The 21716-nt window shown below is 42.6% G+C and overlaps 1 protein-coding gene across 1 annotated transcript in view; it reads left to right on the top strand.

The window, feature by feature from the left end:
- The first annotated feature begins 12162 nt into the window (after nucleotides 1-12162).
- Nucleotides 12163-21716, top strand: part of LOC148505528 (NXPE family member 1-like) — a 58396-nt gene continuing 48842 nt past the window's right edge. Inside the window, exons 1-2 of the mRNA XM_088448085.1 lie at nucleotides 12163-12255; nucleotides 13205-13929. Coding sequence (XP_088304211.1) covers nucleotides 12166-12255; nucleotides 13205-13929 — 815 coding nt within the window. The 5' untranslated portion in view covers nucleotides 12163-12165. The remainder of the gene's footprint in view (nucleotides 12256-13204; nucleotides 13930-21716) is intronic.

A 21716-nucleotide genomic window follows, 5' to 3' on the forward strand; every position in this document is an offset into this window, starting at 1 on the left:
GGAGCTCCCGCCATCATGCGCATGAGCATTAGGGCACCATCGGCCGGCTTGCGAGCATCCTACGTGCTTGTATACACAAAAAAAAAGTCTCTCATGAGAAATCTGTCTGTAAGGGGCGTGGCCCAACGCGTTTCTTCCAATATTTGCAGACTTTTTCAAGGGTGCCCACCCTTCTCTTTAATATCTTTATATAGGCACTGGGTGATTGACTGGGTTGCACGCGTGAGCGCGTCACAGCTACTCAGTGCTGGTGGTGTCTAGAGTGTGCATTGGAGTCCCCGTCTGGCTACCGCACATGTGCTGTCTCCGCTTTTTGCAAGCGGCTCTGAATCAGGCCCAGTGTTCAGACCTGCCGACGTATGTTTCACTGTTAGCTTTGTCAAGGCTAACCCAATTGCATCAAGGAGCCAAATTAAATGAGATTCGGCTGCCAATCAAATCAGTTTATCATTTATTTTTCCAATAAGAATGCATTCAATGTTACGAATGGTGTATGTCACACAATTATTCATGGGTTGGAATAAAATCATTTAAACTTCAACTATATTTTATAAGATTAAATAATAAATAATATATACATGTTGCTGAATATGTGTGTATTAAAAACAGCTCTTTCATTCTGTTAGAAGAGTTGAATGATCTCCATTTAGTATATTTCATCATCTTATATACTATCATCTAGATTAAAAATACATTATACTCATAACCACAAAAATAATAATAACCAATAGTAAATATAAATTACCCACAGATAGTTATAATTGATAACAAAGTATATTCATTAATCTGAAGCTATCTGTATAAATTCAAATAATTATATAATATAAGTAAAATAACCCTACTGGATTTTAGTTATAACAAATAAATATAGTGAAGTGACATGGTGTGCATAATTGAGGCCCAGTTTCATAATCAATGTGTAATTATTATAAAGTTACATAAGTAAATATAGAGAATAAAATTGTAAATCTGTGCTGATGTTCTAAAATGAAATAAATGAGTGCCAACTGTGAAATAGATCCCTAAATAAAATTGGAAATTAGTGTAATGGTGTGAATTAATAAGTGAATAAAAATTAATAAGTGAATTAAATGTTAGGTGTGTCCGTGAATATTGGTATCGATTAGAATAATCTAAATATAATAAAAATCATGAAGAGTGAAAATCTTTCTGATAATAATGTGACATACATGAAAATGAGTGCTAAAAGAGTAAATATTAGTGAATCAAGAATATAATTTTTTCCCAAGTGAGTTTCAAATAAAGATTAGGATTATTGATGTAAAAATGGTTTTATTCTCATAACAATGATAATAATCTGTATGAGTGTGGTATATATAGTAATTCACATCAGTTGGTAATCCTCAAAATATGGAACTCAAAATAATAAATATTGATATTACATGGTTGCCCTTCTTCCTTGAATAAAGTATAGGGGTCAGTGACCATACCAACATGGAAGAACTAAGATCCGGAGGGGGAAGGGAGGAACAAAGAAAAAGAGATATACGGGAATGGAAAGAAGAACTGAGGGAACAGAGAAGGAACAGGAGATAAGGGATGACTCTTTTAGAATTATCAATGTAACAAATTGAATCTTCGCTGAAGATCAAATTTCCCTATTAAGCAAAGAACTTTCTTTTTCCCCCAACACCAACTAGATAGATTTGAATGTGAGAAAGACCTGCAACTATTTTCAGGCAAATTACTTCTTAAAAACTTCTTCTGCATTAAAGAATGATTATGCATTAATCCTAAGGAAGATGCTACTATCACTAATTCTACCTCTCTTAATGATGGAGATTAGTTGGCTTTGATCATACTTCAAGAATTATAATCAGGAGAGGTAAGTTTAGATTCTTCAAACCAAATACCTTATGATCCCTCCAAGATCAAGTCCACTTTCTTTCCGGATTTCAAGATCTCTCCCCCAGTGAAAGTATTCTTCGATTTGGTTTCTAAGGACCTAGATGACCTGTTTCATCGGGAGAATAAAAAGAACAAATATCATTCTGACAATTTAACTAAAAACAAAAGATCTGCTCTCCAACAAATTCAAACTTGGCAAGATGTAATAATTAAATCATCAGATAAAGGGGGCAATATTGTACTTTGGCCCAGGTCTACTGTATGTACATTGAGGAAATCAGAAACAACTAAGTGATCTGAACTGCTATAAACCACTAATATTCAATCCTACCAACAACTTTCTTAGCCAATACAATAGAATCATCTCCAAAGCATATATGGATGGTACGAAAAAGAAGAAAGATTTTGATTTCCTTGAAATAGACAAATCAAAACTTTCCATGTTGTATTTACTACCCAAAGTACATAAGAAAGAGATAATTCCACCCGGTAGACCCATTGTCTCTGGTTTAGGAAGTTTAAGTGAAATAGCCAGTATCTATTTGGATCAAAACCTACGACATCACATATTATCCCTTCCTTCCTATACCAGAGATACTACGGATGTGCTGACCAAACTGCAGGGTCTTACTGTAAACCAAGAAACTTAGTTAGCAACCTATAACGTTGAAAGCTTGTACACCAGCATTAACCACACACATGGTATTGCAGCAGTCAAGTACTTTCTGAACATGGAAATGCATAGGAAATTTAATGAATTTCTGATATTACTCTTGGAATTCATACTCACTAAAAACTACTTCATATGCGAGGAATGGTTCTACCTTCAGGTGAGGGGCACAGTGATGGGAACAGCCTGTGCCCCCACCTATGCTAACCTTTTTATGGGTTGGTGGGAACGTGAACACGTATTTTGTGAGAAACTTGAGGAATACACCAATCACATTCTACTGTATCTTCGGTACATAGATGATGATCTCATCCTATGGGAAGAAGATAAAGAGAACCTGGAGGAATTTATAAAAATTCTAAACAATAATAATTTGAACTTGAAACTCACAGGTGAAGTGAGTAAATAGGAAATCAATTTTCTTGACTTAACCATCAAAATTGAAGATGACGGACAGATATTAACTGATATCTTTAGAAAGAAGACAGCTACCAATGGTATCTTACACTCCACCAGTTCTCACTTACAAGTGAAAATTAAGGGGTTCCCCAAAGGGGAATTACTATGTACCAAAAAGAATTTCTCAAATGAACACACGTCTTACACGTGAACATCAACTATGGCCCTCATTCAGAGCCGTACGCTCTGAGCAGAGCACACGCTCTGAATGAGGGCCGGGCTCCATGAAAATTGAGCGTCCTCCTGGACGCTCGTATAGCTGTGGGTCACCACCCACAGGCTATACAAGCATGCATTGTGATGGCCGCGATGGTCGTGACCATCGCGACCATCGAAATTGCGAGCCGGAGCCTGCGGTTGAGGTTTTCAACCGCAAGCTCCGGAGTGATTTTGGCTCTATCAGAGCCAAAATCACTCCCACTGACATCACTAGTGATGTCAGTGGGCCGGCTTCTGACGGGAGGCGTTCCCGTGGGAACGCCCCCATCAGGGAGGCACGCCCCCGGCACGCCCACCAAAGGGGGCGTGCTGTCAATCAACATTGACAGCACGCCCCCTTTGATCGGACACAACGAGCGAAGGACTTTCCTTCGCTCGTCGCGTCTTGCGCATGCGCACGACGGAGCTCCCTCCGTCGTGCGCATGCTCAGTCCAGGACATCGACCCACTTGCGAGCGGACAGCCGCTCGCGAGTGGGTCTGAATCAGGCCCTATGTTAACGATTGACAAAGAGAGGGTACAGTAAGAAATTGATTAAATCAGCTGTACACAATGTTAAGATGCACCCCAGAGATTATCTATTAGTTCCAAAGAAAAAACAATAAACAGAACAACCGGTCAGATTCAGATTCAATGGGACATTTAATAGAAACTGGCAACAAATTGGAGCTATATTACAGAGACATTGGGGAATTCTTCCGACCAATACTGATCTAAAACATATTCTCCGCCAATAAAGTGCAAACTAGTTGGAGAAGAGCGAGAAATCTAAAAGATATTTTAGGCCAAAGCCATCTTAACACCCTTAAGAAAGCATTGTATACCAAAAAAGGATCTTATTTTTGTGGGAGATGCAAAGCATGTACATATATGGTCCCCAGACAACATTTTGTAGACAGGTTCAATAAAAAATGGACCTTAACCAGTTATGTTTGCTGCACCACCATGGACATTGTATACCAACTTGAATGCCCTTGCGACAAAATATATATTGGCAAGACAATCAGACCTCTGAAAGTAAGAATACTAGACCATGTCAATAGTATTCTTAATGCAAAAAAGGACGCAGCAAGATTCAAAACTTTGACATCAATAGCAAACCATTTCCTGCATCACGATGAAGGTTGCCCCATGGGTTTAAAAGCCTTTGGGATGCAACATATAAAAATGGGAATAAGGGGTGGTGATCTAGATAAAGAATTGCTGAGAGCAGAAACCAAGATGATTTTTCTCTTTAATTGTGTCTCTCCTAATGAGCTCAATGAAAATAACAGCTTTCTATCATTCTTGCAACAACTGAATATTATAATAAGTCACATGAGAAACATCTAAATTAAGAATTACTAGACAATATAGGGCTGGATAGACAACCAAGAGTGGTTGGATTACATCAGAATATACTATTTAGAATTTTACATATATTTAGTATGCATACTTTTTAAGCACAATTATCTGTTTTAGAATAATGATCTTATCACAACCTAATTTACCATTCTATGATATGTCCTCTCTTTTGAATTTAAAATACTTTATTCAAGGAAGAAGGACAACCATGTAATATCAATATTTATTATTTTGATTTCCATATCTTGAGGATTACTAATGGTGGGCATACACGGCAAGATAAAATGTCTGTCAGACCGACAGACATTTTATCTGGACGGCTGCCAGCCGCAGATGTCGCCGGCATACACTGTGAGATTTCTCTCACAGTGTATTCGGCAGACATCTGCGCTCCGCCCCCGGGGGAAGAGACATTTCCCTGTTCCTTCCGTAGGAAGGAACACAGGAAATGTCTGTCTGTCGGCCGCGCTGGGCATAGACTGCCCGATGCGGCCGACAGTTACCGGGTGAATATCGCATCGGACGGGCATGCTGGACAATCCAGCATGCCCGACCGAGCAATATTTAACCCTCGGTCGCCCCCCCCACGCTACAATTATCGCGGCGATCCGCCGATATCGGGCGGATCGTCCCGATAATTGCAGCGTGTATGGCCAGCATTACTGATCTGGATTACTATGACCTTTTGATAAAACCCCTGTGAGAGGGAAGAAACTAGTTAAGGGGACATCTTAGTATCTGCAGTATTGCTGGGATTCATCAAGGCCATTGCACTGGACTATTCCATTCAGCCGCTGTGTCCTATTTATAACCAGCATACCTACCTTGGTTTTGACTGTTCAGTTGCTGGTGCTGCTGTCCGGGTCCTCCGCCAATCCCTGTGCTGAGCGGGAGCTGAACGTAAAGGAGATAGCAGCATGGAGTCACAAGCGGGCCGCATTGCCGGGGGCTGACCGCGCTCTGCCGGTGTTTATTCTGCTGGCACAGTGCGTGGATTATCAGCAGGCTTCAAGTTGCTGGAGACCTACCACGCTGTTTTACCATTCACTCCAACACCAAAGGAGTTATATTAAACCGGATTACCAAGACAGGATTTCTGGAGACTTGTGCTTTTCCACCCAAGTGGTGAGTGACATTGCTACTCAGTTCCATTTGATGGAGATTACCCCCCTGGAGCTGGGGAAAGGTTACCAATACACCATTATATATTTTTGTGTATATACATATCTTTTTACTGAATTTAATCATGTACTCATACATCTTGATAAACAGGACTATTTTTTATTGTATATGAGTCATTCTTCAGATACATGTTTTTTATTAGTTGGGACTTTCTTTTTGGATACTCATTTTTATCATTACTCAGTGCACTGATTGATATACTTATTCAGTTTATCTAACATTGTATTTAATATCCTAGGAACTGCAGTTCTATTTTGTTATTGATATTCTTATTACTATGCTGCCAATAAATTGTCAAAACAGCTTTTAAGGAGTATTTTTTATAGTGGTTTTATAGTGGTTATAAACGCAGGTATTTATTCCTTGTCCATTAACTTTATAATAATTACACATTGATTATGAAACTGAACCACAATTATGCACACCATGTCACTTCACTATGTTTATTTGTTATAACTAAAGGGTTATTTATGATCTTACTTATTTTTTTATATTTATTTGAATTTATACAGATAACTTTAGATTAATGAATATATTTTATTATCAATTATAACTATCTGTGGGTAATTTATATTTATTATTGGTTATTATTATTTTTGTGGTTTTGAGCATAATGTATTATTAATCTAGATGATAGTATTTAAGATGATGAAATATACTAAATGGAGATCATTCAACTCTTCTAACAGAATGAAAGAGCTGTTTTTAATACACACATATTCTGCAACATGTATATATTATTTATTATTTAATCTTATCAAAATATAGTTGAAGTTTAAATGATTTTATTCCAACCCATGAATAATTGTGTGACATACACCATTCGTAAGAAAGAATGCATTCTTATTGGAAGAATTAATCATATGACTTAGGAAATTTATTTGATTGGCAGATGAATCTCATTTAATTTGGCTCCTTGATGCAATTGGGTTAGCCTTGACAAAGCTAACAGTGAAACGTACGTCAGCGGGTCTGAACGCTGACCGTTAATGCTGCTCACTAATTAACACATGTTTTTACCTAATGTTACTATAACTATAGACAGACCAATGTCACGATCAGATAGGACTGTATTGTTGTACTAACATCATCCCTAAACACTTGTTTGTGACATGGTTGTCATAATAGCTATTGCTAAGCATGCACCAGTGTAGTAAAAGCTTAGTTGGTGAGAAACGGGAGACTCTAATTGACACAATGGCCAGAGCTGCACATAGCATTGAGGGCATTTGTAACACCGAGCTTAATGTATTAGATTCAATCCAATATAATATATCTGAGGATTTGCTCAACCTTTATCTATAGTGCATATCAGTCTCAGGCAGAAGGACACGGAGAGGTCCATTTACTAGAACAATCAATTAACGGAGACGTTAGCAATGTGAAATAACTATATGTGATACACTCTGGTAATACTCAGTATTACTCACCAATTATCCATTTAAGGGTAAATACTTATCCTTGCTTCATACTGCCCATGACAGGCTGAACACAAACTACAGTCCTCAATAAACTGATATTATTAAACTTCCCTGGTCTATACGCACACAGCCTGAACAGCATATGTATTCAGGAGTTGAATTATGTTATATTAACAGCAAGAATGTCTCCCATATATAAATACGTCAAGTCATGGAGATATTAGCAATGGCACAGAAGTGACTACATATGATATATGTCCAGATACTAGGATTGTGAAGTACGCTTGACCCTGTGTCTTTTACATCAATAAATTCCCCTGGTTGACGTATACATCATTTGAACTATGTGCGCACCAGGGCAATGATTTATAGCATAGGACATGCAATAGATGCTTCTCATACTGAAGCATACTGATTTGTGCTTTACAGAGCTGGCCCTAGCCCATTTGGTGCACAAGGCAAAATTTTGACTGGTGCCCCCTAACAACTTCCCATACTGAGCTGAACAGTCCCTCAGGAAAAAAAACAGGTGGTCCTCCTCAGTAGGTGCTGTCGACATTTTAAGACCCATCTGTCTTTTCATCACTGTTCTTCCTTTTATCTGATTTTTCGACATTTTAGCTGTACTATTCCTGTATCTCACTCTCATCAATACTACTAATGTTTTCTCCCCCCCACTCCCTCATCTACACAATGTCTCTCTTTTCTTCTACTCCCCTCCTCACTCAGAAGTTACATAATACTTTCCTCTATCACCAGTTCCCATTTCTTTTCTCCCTCCATAGTCTCCTCCACTTTCTCCTCTCCCTCCCTCCTCTCCTCTATTTCCCTTCATCCCATCTAGTACTCTCCACCACATCTCCCATAACTCCTAAGCCATGCACCCTCCATTTTCTCCAAGTTACACCTCTTCTTCTCAACCCACACCACACCAAACCTTCACCTTGCCCACCACCTACTCTCACCCTTCCTCACTCAGAAGCCCACCACATACCCACACTCTCCTCAACCCCCTGCTCTAAATAAATCTCAACCCCACACTATAGCAACCCAAACAATCTCCTTCTTTCTCCTCCCAACTCTGTCCCTCTCTCCTGTCTCCTCTGGAAAGCCAGTCCTGTGTATAATCAACTTGTCCCTATCCATTACGGTTTCATATTCAACTCCTTCAATCTCCTAGCTATCACCAAATCCTGGACTTATCCATCTGACACCACTTCTCCTGCAGCTATCTCCTTTGGGAGCATCACATTCTTTCACACTCCCTGGCCTGGAGGTTGTCACATTGTTGGTGTTGGGGTACTTCTATCATCTGGTCACTCCCGCCAGCTCTTACCTTCTAAACTCTCCACTTCATTATTTGCATTCAATGCTCAAATCAGTTGCCTTTTCCAACTTCCTCGAGTAGCTGACTTTCCTGGTCCCTTTGGCCTTAACTCAAAATTCAATGTTAACTTTGCTTCTTGGCTCATAACCTTGAAATGGGCTCTCAAGACCCCTTTCTTCCTCAATGTATTCCAGCTCTCATCCTAACCCACTACTCCATGTTCCTTCTTCACAATCCAGCCCATCTGTGTCACCCCTGTTTGTTTGCCCCCTCCCCTTTAGAATGTAAGTTCTCACGAGCAGGGCCCTCTTCCCTCATGTGCATCTCCTTCACTTACTCCTACTTTAATTTACAACAGCACCTAACCCTTGGTTGCTGTTGCCATGCTGCTTATTTAAGTGTTATGCAGCAATGTATAAATCGTGTATTTGTCCTGCATTGTTTGTACTGTTAATAACTGTTTTTCTTGTGTGCTCATTTGTCTATGTACTTGTCTTGTGTGCTCATTTGTTTATGTACTTTGTAAGGCGCTGTGGAACCCTTGTGGCACCATATAAATAAAGGATAATAATAATAATAGTAATAATAATCAGGACATGTCCTGATGAAAAAACCAATGGGTCTTGAAACATCAACAGAACTTATGTGATTTGTGACAATATATCACTTTGTTATAACTACTAAGGAGTGCCACCTGTTTTTTTCCTGAGGGGCTGTTCAGCTCGGTATAGGCATTTGTTTATTATCCTAGGAGGGCACACTCGAGATTACCAGTAAATTTTACACAGGAGATTACACTGAGCAGTCAGATACCACTAGGGTTGCAATAATCCGGTTGGTGACTTCCTGGTTGTTGTGGGGAAGAAAGTTAAAAGCTGAAGGCTATGTCCGATGTGGGACCCTATGACTGTTGTGATATGCTTAATATACAAGTATATATACGGTACGCACATATTATTATCTATTTACGAATCTTCACGGTTTAATTAACTACTGCACTGTCAGGCGCTGGTCCTTGTCCCCTTTTTTCCTTAGATTTATTCGACCTACCAATCGTTTTCTTCAAGGATCAAGCAGCCACCTGGTTGAAAAAAGAGCATTATTTAAGGAGGTAAACAGACTTCCTGAACCGTATTATTTTCCAGTGTGATTGAAGAAATCAAGGGGCAGCGCCATAGTTCTATTCTATCTTCTGGACACATATATATGTATATACACACATATTTACATACACACATATATATATATATATATATATATATATACACATATATCCAGGTAGAGAAGCGCACTCACCAGACTTGATTCAAGATAGTAGAAAAAAAAACTTATAGCACTTTATTTTTTCATAAGTGAGTGCTACTCCAAGATTAATATATATATTCACATATATATATATATATATATATATATATACATATATACATGTGTAAACATATTTATATATATATATATATATATACACACATATATGTATCTTACCAGCTAATGCTGTTACAGCGTAATACAAAAAATATAATAATAGCATAGCTAGAATTGATTTATTCGCTGTACATTGAATACATGGAACTTGCTTAGAATTGTAAGCTTGTAAGCTTAGAATTGTGAATATATATAGGTGTCGATTTAAATGCAACATTAATATTTATTCTCTAATTGATGCACAGTAGATGTCAGAGGTTGGCATAGAGATAGATATTTATTACAATTGTTTATAAAGGTTTTCACAAGGCTTGTACCTTAAATGTATATTAGACTGTATGCGGTGTACAAATGTGTCCACATACACCTATCCTCAAATTGCACCAAATAGCCCCATTTGGCACCCCATGAAAAATGCGACTAACCTTGCGCCAAGCATCTTCTTCACTCAATATTTTTCAATTATGCATCTTTTTCACACCCAGTACATCACTAATGGGTTTGCATACTAATAGTTGTGAATAATGTTGAAAGCTGGACAGCGCCACTGCTTTAGGGAGGTACATAACCAAGATGTCCACCATTTGGTCTTCTGTGCATGTGTGGTGCCATCTTGTTACTGTGGAGGAGCTCCTTGGTGGGAAACTGACATGTTCCACTTAGCTCTGTGAGACTCTGTGGTATACTGCACTCTGCACCTCAATCATCACTTGTATCCTGCAATGCTACTTATAGTACATACTGTCATCTGCTGAAGGTCTGTGGCCCTCATTCAGAGTCGATCGCTAGATACAAGCGGTCGCTCTGAATGTGGGCAGCCGCTTGTGGTGTGAAGTGCGGCCTCCTGGTCGCTAGCTAAGCTGTGGGTTACCACCCACAGTTCTAGCGAGCGACTAGGTTGATGGTCGTGATGGTCAGGACCATCGCGACCATCGGGGCTTGCAACGAGACCCTAAGGTTGGGTCTCAGCAAGCGCAAGCCCCAGGGAGCTTCCTGCTCTGATCGAGGAAGCTCCCCACTGACATCATTGCTGATGTCAGTGGGGCCGCCCCCAAACGGCAAGCGTTCCATCAGGAACGCCTCCGTTTGGCTGGCCACCCCCTCTGCCCACCCCTGTGAATATTTTAACCGGCACTCGGAGTCAGTGTAAAGCACACCGGGCTTTACACTGACTCCGGGTGCCGCTTTAAAAATGCACCTGCAAGCTGCCGGGAATCAGCGACTTACAGAAGCCGCTGCTTCGTAAATTCTGCCCTAAGTCTCCAGTGCACTATAGGTGTTTTGATATGTGGCTGCAGTGCGAAAAAGACGTTATGCGATGTGAAAAATCTGCGTCCGTGTAAAAATATTGTGGTGCGGTGTCCAAGTCGTGCTAAGTGCCTGACTTAGAGCCGCTCGCAAACGCTATGCGCTCGCGAGTGGGTTGATGTTTGGCCACTGCACATGCGCATGCTGGAGCCGGCTCCTAGTGACGGGCGCTCCGTCGCTCCAGGTTTCGCACCAAAGGGGGCGGCTGATGATTTTGATCGACAGCTCGCACCGTTTTGGAGGCGGGCAGGGGGGGGTTTCTCTCTGTAATCACTTTTTACATTTCTCTCTTATGAGCTTTCGATGGCCGATTACTTATTCCCAGGCCCGCCAAGAGGCGTGGTGGGCCCCGGTAATAGGGGGCGTGGCCTAATCGTGGGAGGCGTGGCCACGCCCCCTTGCCGAGAAAAAAAAAAAAGATTTGCGGCGCTGAGCGCTGGGGAGGGGGGGCGCTCTGAGCCACCTCAGCCCGGCGCAAAACCAGGGGGGGTGCGATCAGTGTGATCGCTCCCCTGTACAGGCATAGGAGACCGCTGTGGCTGCTGCTCAGCAGCCACGAGCAGTCTCCAACTGCAGCTCAGCACACGCTGTGTGCTGGGCTGCTGTGAGGGGGGAGCGGCGGCGGACCCGGGTCCCAGCTGGGCCCCTCAGGAAGCCCGGGCCTGGGTAACCTGTACCCGCTCCCCCCCCTCTCGGCGCCCCTGCTTATTCCTTAATATTAATCTGACATTTCATTTAAAGTAGGATACAATTAGTTACTCCATCCTGAATAACGTCCGCAGGAGTCTGAATACAGACATTACCGTTCTCAGTTGTATGAAAGCTGCAAACATTCTTAGTTGATAAACCTTCTGCTATCATCGTGGCTTCTATGCTATTTTGAAAATAACTTGACCTCGGAAACCCCCTTTTTCTTTCACAGAGTGATTTCTACATTTAAACCTATGGCTGTAGGAAGGAAAAAAGCACATCTCCCTTTGGCAATAGCCACCGTGTTTCTGTTGAGCTTTGTTTGGCACCGGATTTCATTACAGGTGAGACACATTCTGCACCATATCTTCTGTTGGAGGATTTAGTCACCTTTGTCAAATATGTTTTATCTGATCGGCACAGGGCACATCAATAATTCAGGAAAGGGAGTAGTGATTTCACTTTTACAAATTGCTGTAAAAAGTTGATTTGTCCTTTAAGGATCTAATTCAGACTTGTACACAAACAATATGGTTTGTGTACAACTCAGATGGCGGGGGATTGAGCATATGACGGACCAGTACTTCGCATGTGCAGAATGGGTCCTGTGAGATCGCTCACGGTGCCTTCTAAGCTGCAGCCTGATTGACAGGATGCCGCCGTTTGGGGGTGGGAAGTGGGCGGGGCCTGGCCAGCGTTCCCCCCCAAAAAATTCTCAGAGTGCTGAGGCCAGGGTCTGAGTCTTCCAATGCAGATTTCCTGGCCTCGGCTATGGATGTGAGATGGCCATCTGAGTAACTGTAGACTCTCAATATTAATACAGAGCGCAGCATCCATTCACAGCTGATGTGCAGAGCAGCAGGGGAGATTGTGCCGTCCCAACCTTCTCTCCTCCCCACCATGACTCTTTGGAAGGCAGGTGGGACAGTTCTCTGAAAAGTGGGACTGTCTCAGCAACATCTGGACTGTTAGGCACCCTCTGATATCATAAACTATTTAAGAACACACCATTACAGTGCAGTTATGACGCTTCAGTCGCTAGTAAAGATGTTTTTGAAAAACTTACATTTCTGCATCATGTGTACTTGCGAAAACATGCAAGATACGCGCCAGAAATGGGCGTACGATCAACCCTGCATCGGCCCCATGATGAATAAATGAACAAAACTCTAAAGTCAATCTTAATGTACTTTTACAGTAAGTAGGACAATAATTGTAATTATTGTATACAGGGCGCATTTGTTATTGATACATAAAGAACTATGTGTAAACAATGTAATTTTCATATTGCAGGATTCTCTCAGACGATTGGTTGGAAACTGTATTACCCCAGTCATAGAAAATAATACTGAGATGATAGAAACAGACCATACACCAGGAAAGAGCCATCTGCAATCTCTGATAGATGCAGTGTTTACCAAAATACAGAATCTCATCCCCAATGTCACATTTACTCAGTTTAATAGATGCACAAGTGGGAAGCACAGTAAGGCTTTCATTGTAAATCCCAGGGCACGTTATTGTGTTGGAGAGGACTTTGTGGTACAGCTCGATATGTATGATTACTTGGGCAACAGGAAGACCTACGGAGGAGACTTCGTTAGACCAAGATTGTTCTCTCCAGAACTCGGAGCTTCTATGTCCGGAAGGGTGGAAGATTTCAACAATGGGTCATACCATGTCCACTTTCCTTTGTATTGGGCGGGCAAAGCCAAAGTCTCCTCTCTATTGTGGCACCCCAGCGAAGGGATCGCAGCTGTCTGGAGATCGAGACATTCTAGCTTGGGCGTTATTGGTTTCCAGGGGCAATATGTAAGCCTTGGTAAGGAAGCCATCACTACCTGTGGCTTTCAGCTGAAAACAAAGGAGGAGGTCTGTGAGTACAAAGATGAAGTTTATGAAGAGGTCTTCTACTGTATCAAACCTCCCAACCTCCCGTGCGACTGTTTAACAAACATGAGAGCGGTGGACATCCACGCATCATTTCTTACTCCTGGAGAAAAGCAACTATTCCAAGGGTATCAATTTCTGTCTAATTAGTTAAAAAAAGCCATATTTTCAAGTATTATTGCATGATATTTTGCAGTATCATTTTTCAATATGTCCCAGCTTTATCATATACCACTGAGAATCTTTAACATATATCTGGAACGTGTGTTGAGTACTGTACATACAGTAGGTGACAACAGTCCTCAATTCTGAAAACGTTCACTACCTAGGGGTCTATTACTAAGCTGTGTTAGGAGTAGGGGTGTGCACCGGCCACTTTCGTGTTTTGTGTTTTGGTTTTGGATCTGGATCTTTCTTCGTGTTTTGGATCTGGATTGGTTTTGCCAAAACCACCCTTCCGTGTTCTGGGTTCTGGGTTTTGTGTTTTGGATCTGTATTTTTTTTACAAAAAGCATAAAAACAGCTAAAATCACTGAATTTGTGGGTTTTTCTGCTCCTATGCTATTACTAACCTCAATAACCTTAATTTCCACTCATTTCCAGTCTATTATGAACACCTCACACCTCACAATAGTGTTTTTATGTCCAAAAGGTTGCAGGATGGCAGTTTGAAAAACTAGGCCCCAAACTGTACATAATGCAAAGAAAAAAAAGAGGTGCAAGATGGAATTGTCCTTGGGCTCTCCCACCCACCCTTATGTTGTATAAACAGGACATGCACACTTTAACAAAGCAATCATTTCAGCGCCTGGGTATGCCACACAACTGTGGCTGAAATGATTGGTTCATTTGGGCCCCCACAAAACAAGCTGGCAATTCATGTGTCCCTGCACAAACTGGCTCTACGGAGGCAAGATGTCGTCCTCATCCTCCTCATCCACCGATTCCTCACCCTCTTCAGTGTTGTGTACATCCTCATCCTCACAGAGCATTAACTCGTCCCCGCTGGAATCCACCACCACAGGTCCCTCTGTACGTTCTGGAGGCTGGTCTCCCTGGAAGAGTTGATAATTCATTTTTATGAAGCAACCTCCTACGCCTTTCACTGACAAGGTTTCCGGCTGCACTAAACACTCTTTCGGAGTACACACTGGAGGGGGAGCAACTCAGGTAAAATAGAGCCAGTTTGTACAGGGGCCTCCAAATTGCCTCTTTTTCTTGCCAGTACAGGTACGGACTGTCTGACATGCCTACTTGGATGCTGTCACCGATGTAATCCTCCACCATTCTGTCAATGGTGACAGTATCATATGCAGTGACAGTAGACATGTCAGAAATTGTTGCCAGGTCCTTCAGTCCGGACCAGATGTCAAAACTTGGTCCTGCCTGCCCTGCATCACCGCCAGCGGGTTGTTTAGGATACCTAAGTTTTTTTCCTGGCAGCCCCAGTTGTGGGAGAAAATGAAGAAGGAGCTGTTGAGGTGTCACGTTCCGCTTCAGCTAACAGTGTTTTCAACAGCAGGTCTTTGCACCTCTGCAGGCTTGTGTCGGCCGGAAAGAGAGAAACTACATAGGCTTTAAACCTAGGATTGAGCACGGTGGCCAAAATGTAGTGGTCTGATTTCAACAGATTGACCACCCTGGAATCCTGGCAAAGCGAATGAAGGGCTTCATCCACAAGTCCCACATGCCGAGCGGAATTGCTCCGTCTTAGCTCCTCCTTCACTTTCTCCAGCTCCTTCTGCAAAAGCCTGATGAGGGGAATGACCTGACTCAAGCTGGCAGTGTCTGAACTGACTTCACGTGTGGCAAGTTCGAAGGGCTGGAGAACCTTGCACAACACGGAAATCATTCTCCACTGTGCTTGAGTCAGGTGCATACCCCCTCCTTTGCCTATGTCATAGGTGGATGTATAGGCTTGCATGGCCTTTTGCTGATCCTCCATCCTCTGAAGCATATAGAGGGTTGAGTTCCACTGGGTCACAACCTCTTGTTTCAGGTGATGGTGGGGCAGGTTCAAGAGTGTTTGCTGGCGCTCCAGTCTTCGGCACGCAGTCGCTGAAAGGCGAAAGTGGCCAGAAATTTTTCGGGCCACCCAAAGCGTATCCTGCACGCCCCTGTCGCTTTTCAGAAAATTCTGCACCACCAAGTTTATTGTGTGAGCAAAACATGGGACGTGCTGGAATTTGCCCAGATGTAATGCCCGCACAATATTGGTGGCGTTGTCAGATATCACAAATCCCCAGGAGAGTCTAAGTGGGGTAAGGCACTGGCGATGATTTCCCTCAGTTTCTCTAAGAGGTTGTCGGCGGTGTGCCTCTTACTGAAACCGGTGATACACAGTGTAGCCTGCCTTGGAACAAGCTGGCGTTACTGAGATGCTGCTACTAGTGACGCTGCTGTTGTTGCTGCGTAAGGTGATACATCTACCCAGTGGGCTGTCACAGTCATATAGTCCTTAGTCTGCCCTGTTCCACTTGTCCACATGTCCGTGGTTAAGTGGACATTGGGATCAACTGCATTTTTCAGGACACTGAGCACACTTTTTCTGATGTTTCTGTACAGTCTCGGTATCGCCTGCCTAGTGAAGTGGAATCTAGACGGGATTTGGAACCGGGGACACACTACCTCCATCAATTGTCTAAATCCCACTGCACTAATGGCAAATACCAGAAGCACGTATAACACCAACATAGCAGTCAAGGCCTCAGTTATACGTTTTGCTTCAGGATGACTGCTGTCGTACTTCATCCTCCTCGCTAGGGACTGTTGGAGGGTCAATTGTTAAGTAAAAGTAGTGGTGTTCCTACTTCCTCTCTGGGATGATGAATGACTCCCAGCAGCAGCAACAGCAGCAGTGGCAGCAGGAGCCGTAGCAATGCAGGATCCTCCGCAGGAATCCCGGATAGGAGAGTCAGTCATGCCAGTGACATGGCCTGCAGGACTACTTCCGATCCTGACTAAGGAGGAAATTGATGAGGAGGGAGTTGACGGTGTGGTTTGCAGGTGCTTGGATACAACAGGACAACAGGATTTAGGTGTCCCTGGACTGCTTACGGTTTTAGCCAAAGTTTCTGAACTTGACAGTAACTTTTTATGAACGCGCTGCAGGTGCTGTATAAGGGAGGATGTTCCTAGGTGGTTAACATCCCTACCCCTACTTATTTCACCTTTACATATGGTACATGTGGCAAGACAGTTGTTGTCCGGATTTGGATAGAAATATTGCCAGACCAAAGAGATGAAATGTTTGGTCTTCTGCCCAGGAAAGACCGTGATGGGCTTTTTCATCCCACGGACAACAACTGTCTCCCCCGGAGCCTGATTTAAACAAACCACATCACCATCAGAATCCTCCTCGCCAACTTCCTCCTCAGCGCCAGCTACACCAGTATCCTCATCCTGTTGTACTTCAACAGTGACATCTTCAATTGCATATCAGCAAGTGGACTGTGGGTGCTCCTTTCAGCACTTGCAGGGGGCGTGCAAATGGTGGAAAGAGCCACCTCTTCCCGTCCAGTGCTGGGAAGGTCAGGCATTGCAACCGCCACCACACTTGGACTCTCCTTGGGGATTTGTGATATCTTCTTAGAATGCACAGTTCTTCGCTGTGCTTTTGCCAGCTTAACTCGTTTGATTTTTTTAGCGGGAGGAGGGTTTCCATCGTCATGTTAAGCTGAACCACTAGTCATGAACATAGGGAAAGACCTTAGCCGTTACTTGTCACTCCGTGTCGTAAATGGCATATTGGCAAGTTTACGTTTCTCTTCAGATGATTTAAATGTTTTTTTCAAGGTCATTTTCCTGAACTTTGTCATTTGGGATTGTATGTGCCCTCTACAATGACATTGGGCATCGGCCTTGGCAGACGACGTTAATGGCATGTTATCGTCTATGTCATGACTAGTGGCAGCAGCTTCAGCACTAGGAGGAAGTGGTTCTTGATCTTTCCCTATTTTATTTTTATCGGAGAAAGTTTGGTCCTCCATTTATGTTATATTGATATATACGTGCGGCTAAGGCGCACACAAACACAGAAAATAATTTTTTACTTTTGTTGGAGACTAGTGCACTTTGTGGGTTACACCACCCTTTAAGAAATGAGCCAGCCGGCTCTTTACTTATGGGACACAGGCGCACGCTTGGCACTGCTCCTTTGTTGATGCATGTGCAGCTACAGCCCACACAATTCACAAAGACAGAAAAAAAAGAAGAATTTTTTTATTCTTTGTGGAGCGCACTTTGGGGGTTACACCACCCTTTAACAGACAGATGCACGCTTGGCGCTGCTGCTTTGAGGATGCACATACAGTGCAGACAATTCACAAACACAGAAGAAAATGTTTTATTTTTTTTGGAGTGCACTTTGGGGGTTACAGCACCCTTTAATGGTCAAGCCAGCCGGCCCTTTACCTATGGGACACAGGCGCACGCTTGGCGCTGCTCCTTTGTTGGTGCACGTGCAGCCACAGTGCACACAATTCACAAACACAGAAAATATTTTTTTATTTTGTTTGGAGTGCCCTTTGGGGGTTACAGCACTCTTTAACGGACAAGCCAGCTGGCCCTTTACTTATGGGACACAGGCGCATGCTTGGCGCTGCTCCTTTGTTGATGCATGTGCAGCCACAGTGCACACAATTCACAAACACATAAAATATTTTTTTATTTTGTTTGGAGTGCACTTTGGGGGTTACAGCACCCTTTAACGGTCAAACCAGCCGGCCCTTTACTTATGACACAGGCGCACGCTTGGCGCTACTTTGTTGATGCACGTGCGGCTACTGCGCACAGAAAAAATATTTATTTTTTTGCACTTGGGGGGAGCACCCCTGCTGGACAGAGCACCCCCTGGACAACACTACAGTACCCCTTTAGGACTGGGACACTACACAGGACTTTGGAGTGGACACAGCCCCTATGGACAACAGCAGAACAGCACAGCACAACACAGCCAGCCCCTATTGACTTTGGAAGAGTGGACACAGCCCCTATGGACAACAGCAGCACAGCGCAGCACAGCACAACACTACACTGCACTACACTACACAGCCCAGCCAGCCCTAACTCCCATCCTCCCTCTTCACTGTCCACAGCCGAGTGAGAAAATGGCACCGACGCGGGTACCTTATATAGAATCCAAAACCCGCGAGACCCGAAGGCGGGATGATGACGTTTTGCCTCGATTTCAGATCCGAGTCAGGCGGGAAAAGTCGAGCCTGACTCGGATCGGCCTTGGATCGGGGGGGCTCGGGGGGGTTCGGATTTCAGAAATCCGAACCCGCTCACCCCTAGTTAGGAGATAAAGTGAATGGTGATAAGTAACCAGCCAATCAGTTCCTAACTGCCATGTCACAGGCTGTTTTTGAAAAATGGCAGTTAGGAGCTGATTGGCTGGTACCTTAACACCTTTCACTTTATCTCCTAACACAGCTTAGTAAATAGACCCCCTAGTTTTCAGTATTTGCCAACAGTAAATTCTACTTTATATTATTCGGTATATAAGGTACAATTCTCACATTTGTGCGTCCAAACATCAGTGCACTGGAATGAGGGCCTGATTCAGGTCCGTTCACCAGGCAATGGACGCACGCAGCTCTCCGTAGTGAAAGTATGCAAATCCTGCAATCGCTAGCAAAACATTAGCATGCCCACTATGTTTTGCCGTGCGATCGCGGTAAGAAAGAAGATGCCCACTTTCCCTTAGTCACATCCATCATATATAGGAAGTCCACTGAATAATTGGTAACATCGGCTTACATCGGACCCATACGCACCACATGTGGTTGACCTGACCCCACCGCAAGCACTGGAAGTGCCGCTGTGTGTAATGACAACTTCGGCTACGTAGGCTGATGATGGGTCTTAATTATTCAAGCCCATAAAACGGTGTCCAAACACACTGGCACGCTTGCGTTTCGCTCGACCACCCTCCTGTCACCACCTACAAACAGCACTTCCTGTCACTCATGCTTGCGGGCCGTCTATGTTCTTACAGCGATCGCTGTGACTGGTTCATGCACGTGCACTGCGGTATATGCGCAAAACAAAAACATCGGCAGCTTGCATGCAAACAGAGCCTTGCTGTCAGGTCTCAATCAGGCCCTGAGTCAGGGCCAGATTACCAATGGGGCGGGTGGAGCTACAGCTCCAGGCCTCCCATTGCAAATAGGCCCACACAGAATGCATTGTAGTGCAGGTAGGAAAAAAAAAATTATTTTTTTTTAATCTCTTTTCTGACACTACCAACTAACAGCCCAGACCACTTACCTAATGGCTGTCAGAACAGCTTGCTTAGTCCATTCTGACTCCCTCCTCTTGGACGATCCGACCGGCTAGGCTGAAACCCCGCCCACCCCCGCACAGCCGAAGCCACGCCCACATCGGCCAGATGAAGCTCCGCCCCCTGAACCATCCTGCTCAACCAACCACCTAGCTGAAGGGGGAAGGAAGCTTCGCCCAGCATGTCCGTTTATACAGGTCAGTGTGTATAGTGTATATGCAGTATACATATGTGTATATATATATATATATATATATATATATATATATATATAAAAATGATCATTAATCATTTTTTCCACTAATTATTAGTTTTATTAATGTCGTTATTTTCTCTTCTCTTTTTGGGTTTTATTTGAGTGTAGCATATTATATGTTCACATTTATTTAATATGGCGATTGGGCCATCTGTGTATCTTGGTGCTTAATATCTTTGTTCATATAAATGGGGAAAGGAAAAGAGGGGGAAATAAATACCTGCACTCTGTCATTGAATTAATACTAAACCCCTATGTATTTATTGATTCAATATTCCATATATGCACGGGGGTGCAGCCCTGACCAACTAAATAGAAACATGTGATAAAAAGGAAAAAAGGAGTTGTGGATAGTGGGCGCACGGAAAAGAATGTATTTGGTAACAAGATAAAATTTTACTTTTATTGGTTACTACCTAAAATTAATTAGCCCCCTTATGGGGAAAATAAACAATGAAATATAAGGTTAAAAGATTGATATCAAACAAAACATACAAAATGTTAAAATGGCAGATCCACTATTGTGTTGCTGTATTGAGTCTATTATTATCACAATACATATCTTAATTATATAAATTGACTCATACCCATCTTAGATGCTATGCTACTTAATAGGATAGACACCCTTTTGTAATTATTTGGATGTCAACTATACACTATAGTCAAAATAATTGATTGAGTGGTTACATAAGGCTGGTTATTTCCCGGTCCACAATAATTATCTGAATTCTGAATGCTAATTGTGCTATATATAGACAAGGGAAATTACCAGCGCTAAGAATCATACATTCACTAGATATATTTGTTCAATGCAGCGATATTAATGATACACTCTCAGAAATATTGGGAGGGTGTTAAACTAGTTTGCAACATTTGCAACAAGTTGATCAGTAAATATTGGATTGTTAAATAGTAACACAGTGCTTCCTATATTTGTGTGCTGAATACAGTTGAAAAATCTGGGGCACCTAATGGATTTACCTATAATGGTAGTATGAGGTTAACTTTTAATCAAAGCACAGCTGATCGAACAGTAATCAATAATACTGTGTGTATCATCAGTATCGATCTAGTAGTATGGATAAAGTCCCATATAGTTCATGGACTTAATCACTGGCATCGTACATGCCGATTAACATTGCATCTAGTATAGATTGGGAAATAATCATAAACACAACAAACACATAATATGGAGCTGCCAGTGACGCCGACGCGCGCGTTTCACTGTGAGCAGCTTTCTCAAGGCTGAACCCGATTGCTCAGCTCAGCAAGTACTTGTTCTAAAAGAGACCTCCAATCAAATTGCTGACCTATGTCACATGTGAACCTCATCCAATGGATGATAGTTTTCAACATCACTTACGTGTAACGTTACG

The sequence above is a fragment of the Taudactylus pleione genome, unplaced genomic scaffold (assembly GCF_031769625.1).
Source record: "Taudactylus pleione unplaced genomic scaffold, aTauple2 ptg000451l, whole genome shotgun sequence".
Classification (NCBI taxonomy): domain Eukaryota; kingdom Metazoa; phylum Chordata; class Amphibia; order Anura; family Myobatrachidae; genus Taudactylus; species Taudactylus pleione.